General features: G+C 35.4%; 1 protein-coding gene across 1 annotated transcript; it reads left to right on the top strand.

Moving 5' to 3' along the window:
• Window positions 1-350: 350 nt before the first annotated feature.
• On the top strand, window positions 351-1,498 carry LOC115229585 (tigger transposable element-derived protein 4-like). Its single transcript, XM_029799914.1, has 2 exons — window positions 351-903; window positions 1,431-1,498. Exons 1-2 carry the CDS (start codon window positions 351-353, stop codon window positions 1,496-1,498), a joined length of 621 nt encoding a protein of 206 aa, XP_029655774.1.
• Window positions 1,499-6,358: the final 4,860 nt, after the last annotated feature.

Below are 6,358 nucleotides of genomic sequence, written 5' to 3'. Positions count from 1 at the left end.
TTTCCATTGAAAAAATATCGGCTAATTGCATATCGGTTAATTGCATACTCTCATTGGGAACATTTACTATTTTTTCTTATAAAAATTTTCGCATAATTGCATAATTATAATTTGTAATTTTAAAATTTAATTATTATTACACATGTCATCTTCGTTACGTCGTGATCTTACATTTTCTCAAAAATTGGAAATAATCAATTTGTTTATTCAAGGAGGTCAAACTCAATCAGCTCTATCTGCAAGATTTAACTGTTCTCAGTCTCAAGTCTCACGGATTTTGAAGAATAGAGAAGAAATTATGCTATTGGCTGAATCTAATTGCATCAATTTGAGTCGAAAAAGACGACGCGATGGGAAGAAATGTTAAATTGTATTTTATTCCACCAAACACATCCGCATGCATTCAGCCATGTGATATGGGGATCATAAAAAGTCTAAAGCACAACTACAGATTGGCATTTTTACAAAGAGTGATTGCCGTAATTGATTCAGACGATGCCTGTCTCAAATCCGTTGTGAATTCTATCACTCTTTTGGATGCGCTACACATGCTCAAAATGGTTTGGAGGGAAGTCAAAATAGCAACAATTTACAACTGTTTCCGTAAGGCTGGATTCCATGAGGAAGTGGGGGAAAATATGTTTAGTGACATTGAATGTAACGAAATAACGATGGATGTTGCTAATGAGGATGAAGAATGTATCGGAATCATGTACGATGAAGAAATATGTTTAATGTCAAGAGATATTTCTTGTGAAGATGATGAGGACGATGAAGATCCCATACCCGTGAAAACAACCAGTTCGGAGGCTATGGGTGCATGCAGATTAATACGCCAGTTTCTTACTAACAGCGATTTAACAAGTGAAATGGATATGGAAAACTTCTATGAACTAGAAAAAAGTGTCCTACGCCTTTGCCAGAAGACTAGACAGTCCAAAATTAATGATTTTTTTAAACGTTTTTGATTATTTTCTTTTCTTGACTATTAAAAAAATTATTGATTTTTATTAAAACATCGGTTAATTGCATATATCGGTTAATTGCATAAGATTTTCCGTGGACAAATGTTATGCAATTAACCGATGTTTACTGTATAATTCAAAAATCAACACGCACATGATTACCACGTTTTGGCTAGATACCAGATAGCTAATTCACTATCCTCTCAAAACAAATGAACGCAGTTTTTTAAACTTATTTATTCATACAGTAAACAATATGAAGCCAATCAAATATTTCTGACTTTCCTGCACTAATTCCCTGTCTCGACTGAAGAAACTAAAAAAATTAAGATAACTTACATTTTTCTTGATCAAATTACGATTCTTCATTCTAAAACACATGTGATCATCACCCTGACACTTCCCGTCAAATAATATCTCTATGTATAATTTATATAAAATCACCGTTCTGAACATATTTCTCAGAACTGTATCCAAACCGACTTTTAATTACATTCAGTGACTTGCGCAAGTTCCTAAACTTAACAAGATGAACAAAAACCTTCCAAGATATGGAGTTAAATTAGGCTTCAATTGATTGAAGAAACTGTTCTTTGTTATCGGAGATATTTTGAGACGACGAAGATATGAAATCTCAAGAACAAGAGGATTTCTCGTCTAAAAACTAAAAAAGCCAACAACTTACAAATGAACATTTAAACAAAAGTGGAACAGCAGATAGTTCTGGCGCGAGTTCAGTATCGTAGGACCTGTCAAAATATATTTTCACGAACGAGGTGCCAGTTGACTCTCCGGCAATCATTCGTTTAAGCTATTATCAACAGAACATAAATACATGTTTGGCAATTGCAGCAATCAGTTTGTCAACTGTGAATATGTGAAATGACTTGACTCCCAGAATCCCCCTAATTCCGTCCTCAAACTTGTTTGAGTCAATCACTTTCGTTATGAATTGCTGGATCAAGCCTATGCATCGAATATAACAAATTTCCGGTTTAGTACACTCTGAGAGTAATTCAAGCTCTCATTACCTGTGTCGTATGAAGGAATTAAGCATGCTGCCCTTTGTAGTTGTGAAAGACGACTGCACAACAGTTCGTATATACGAAAGAAATAATACCAATGTTTCCCACAATGAAATAAATCACTTTTTTGAACTTGGCCATTTTGAGCTAAAAAATATAGACAAGACTAACTTTTATCTCGACCAATACAAAACAAATTGGGAATAAATTTGTAGAGTATGTACATTGCATTATCAACATAGTCGTCTGAACAGTCTGGCTCATTTTTATGTTTAATATAATAAATTATCAAATCTGCTGAGTCTGACATGACATCCTGATCGCTGTAGTCCATTTTGAAATGAGAGTGACTCCCAGGGTGCTTGTCTTTCTACAAAATGGTCCTCAAATAAAAACCAGTCGAGACTTCATTTCACCCATCAAATAGTCAGTTGAAAAATTCTTTACATCGTTTTGCTTGAATTGTGCACTCTGAGAATCCAACGCTCTCAGATGGGCCTTTTTCTGTGTATTCCTCCAGTCGTCTGTCATGTCCTCCTTCTTCTTAATCAAATCAGCCTGAGTGGCAGTTAAACTACAAGTCAATAAAAAGACCAATACCGTGCAATAACGACGGGAATGACTTTATATGGCATTTTGGCCATACTTTCCATGACTGCTAAAGAGGCGTCTCGATATGTTCTGTAATTATAGAACTAATAAATAACCTGTAAAGGAGAGCGTATATTAACATTGGGGACTCTAATTCGAGTGATGGTGGAAGCGAGACTTTTTCAGGGTCTTCCGTTGCCAAAATTTTTTCCATTATCACCCGAAGACAATGAATTCCTTCAAACAAATTTGTTATTTGATAGTCAAGCTCAAATCGCTCTTCTTCGACTCTAAAAAGATGCTTAATATTCAAAGTAGAATAAACTAAACTAAAAGACATACTTAGCCAGCTGTTCCTCGTAGTAGTTCTTTTTGGAATTAGTATTCCGCCGACCGTCTTCGTCACCAGCCGATACACATACGAATGTAGAATTGAGAACCTTTGGATAATCACGATAACTCTCACTTCAGAAAATACCCCACTATTCTGGACATCTCCATTGTACTTCCGCTTGTAACTTGGACAGTCCCCATCAGGAGGAAAATCTTCAAGTTTGGAGGAATCACAAATGACATCCTTTCTAGTCCTTTCGCCGTTACTGCCCTCCCAGTCCCAACACAAAGACTTGAATGTGCTCAAAAGAGACGGGTATGGTCCGAGAAATTTCGTAATTTGTGAAATCACTCCATTATAATCACTCAGTCCGTCCATGTATAGTACAATGGTTCGTAGGAAATTTTCAAAGACAGCATCATTATTAAGAACGTGTCGAACAATGTTGAAAAAACACGACTCTGACGTACATTCTATTCTGGGTATTGAAAACTGAGGAGATTTGTCAATTTGGATGATTTTTTGAGTCTTTAAAGGCTTTTTGGTTTTGATAGGAGAATTGTCTTGCCACAGTCTCTGCAATGTCTTGTCCCTTTCCTCGTGCGCCATTGCCTTGGAATGAAGAGTAAAAGGCAATAAAATATTTCTCATTGATTCTCCCAAATCATGACATCGCACGAATTCGTTTGCAAACAGAGACCGCCGATTTGTGGGTAAAAACTCAAAAAATTCGTCAATGAGGGAATCATTTCCCTTGAGAAGGTCATTCACAGTATTCAAAAAATCGTCTTCTGGTTTGAACAGCCATCCTTTAGTTTCTGGGGTACTTGCAGTGATATCGTTTTGGTATTTAGACATGGCCTTTAGGAACTCGGAATAGATTTCCGGATCGTTCTTTAAGTGATCCTGCAGTGAGTTGAAGCTGATATAATGTACCTTTACTTTTTTGATATAAATAACAGCTCGGTCGAGTTCTTTGTTTTCTTTTATGTACTCTTCCGTGAGATTTTGAACATTTTGTGAGGAATGGGATTCTACTATTGTAGTATCAGAGATGGGACTAGTTGCCAGATCATTTATTGATCCAGTGTTAACAACCACTGTGTTTATGTTCTCCATATCACCAACTAACTTTTGAGTTTAATATTCTATATAGTTTTGGCTAAACAAATTATATTACAGCTTTAATTTCATTTAAAATTTATAATAACTATTTAAATTAAAAATTTGTTTTAAGATTAATTTTTATAATATTAGAAAACTACTTCAAAAATAGACGCCTTTCACAGACCACAACTAAAATGCATACTGGAGATACGTTATCTAAAAATAAGCAGCAGCAAGAGCCTAAACGCTAAATGTAAGTTTGAATGCTTGGAAATCACTATAAGAAATGCTCGATCGGGACTAGATAGACATATCCTGAGAATGGATCTTGCCGCTCCTACAAACCAGTTAATGGAGTTGTACTTTTTAAGCACTGGTTGTTTTTGAACAGATCATGCACAACTCTGCCGTTATTTATGCAAAACGGTCTGGAAATGTTGAAATACGACTAGAAAATACTGATGCTAAAATACGACTAGATTTTTGAAAAATTTCAGTTTCAAAAAGAGCGTGAAACAACAAAGAAAATCGTCCAGGGCGCGGCACAAGGGGGATAAAAACTTGACGTTTTATTGTCGCGTTTCGTGTATAATATCAAAATCAATTCATTTTATCCTATAAAAATTTTGCCACTTTAATAATTTTCTCAATATTTTTTTTAAGCGAACAAGTGAATTGAAAAACAAACAATTAGAACTAATTCAGACACGCCGGCGAAAGGATTGACAAACAATTTCCTTGGAGGATGGCAAACAAGATCATTTGGAATAGTCAACTCATCTTTTAGTGGTCAAACGTTTTGGAGGAGATTTGTGCCTTTATCTCTGTTAGAAGGTCACGTGCAGACTTATTAATGAAACCGCTGGTCTCAAAGGCATTGGGAACGACCAGACGGACTCCTGAAGGGAATCATGCATTTTGATATTTGTCTGTTTTTTTAATAATTAGCAAACCTGGATATTTGATCAAACCAGACTTAAAAAATAAAGCGTGAATTAAAAGTTAGATTAATTAAAATTTTCAATTTACTGGTCTTGGGCCTCCCTGAACAGCGCCATAACCTTTCGTGATCCTCTTGCTATTATTTTGTATTCGTTTTCTGTCACCTCATCATGTCTCCTCTTCATCGAGTTAGCTCCCCTTTGGTGAGTGTTCCACACTGCATAATCTTTGTAGAGAATCAATGCTTTAGTCATTATGTCTTCGAAACCATGTTTATATTCTACGAACATTCCTTCCAACGTCTTCTTTAATGCAATCGTTTGGATATACGCCAGATCACTGTCTTTAATGCGAATCAAATCCATGTATATTTTAAAATATTTGGAGGTGATTACATCCCAGGTAATGACAATCGGAGGTATTTTGACTTTGGCTTTGTAAATGATTTCTAATTCACTTGCCAAGATATCATATTTATGAAGTTTTTCAACTTTAACTGCTTTAAATTATCCACACACGTCACTCCAATCTCTATTAGTCATATGTGGTTTAATTTTTTGTCCTATAGAAAAATGTCCGGCTTGTTATATTGAATTTTTGATTCGGTAGGGATAGTAGTGTCAACTCGTAATTCAGCACGATCATTGGTAATTACGCTTTGGGTAGAGTGAGTCTTTAACCTTTTTGATTTTTTGAATCCAAATTTTCTGCATAGGTGCATGTGTATTCATTTAACAATTTCGTTATGTCGCCTTGTATAATCGGAATTATATTGCATCGAGTTGCCAAATGGTCGACTGAGCAAACCCGAAAATTACTCTTTTCAGTTATTTATTAGTTAAATAATGACACAATTATTATCAAAATAATTTTAAAATTGAGTTGTAGTAACGAATGAACTTCCATGTAAAAAAACTACATTTTTGCAATTTCTCGTCATTTCGTTCAATACATTGTAATACTGAAGATAACATTTCTCATCCGAGGGAAGATTTGGCAGTTGAATTAGATTGGTTATGGCTGATTTCTGATGGTCCTCAATTAGTTGTGCGACTCTTATTACGTCGGACGCATCCGTCGGAAAATAGAGCGCATTGCGTGCTGAAAAATATGTGTCCCCACAAACCCAACTGATAAATAAATTATAAAATAGAGAACCAAATAGTTCCTCTAATTCGAAGACTATTAAACAATGCCTTTAGCTCATCCTCTTCATTTTTAGGATCTGTTTTTTCTAGACATGGAATGAATATCGTCAGCTCGGAACGTGGACGGATAGGCCTGGTCATATTGAGAATGCAGCCCATTTGCAGTAAGAAATTTACTCGAATATCATCCAAAGAAGGGACCCCTTCCCCGAAAAAGTCGAATAACCATACATTTATTTTACATGA

Source organism: Octopus sinensis, unplaced genomic scaffold, assembly GCF_006345805.1.
Source record: "Octopus sinensis unplaced genomic scaffold, ASM634580v1 Contig13104, whole genome shotgun sequence".
NCBI classification, from domain to species: Eukaryota; Metazoa; Mollusca; class Cephalopoda; order Octopoda; family Octopodidae; genus Octopus; species Octopus sinensis.
Note: the sequence above shows the minus strand (reverse complement) of the source record. Positions and strands in the feature narration are given on the sequence as shown.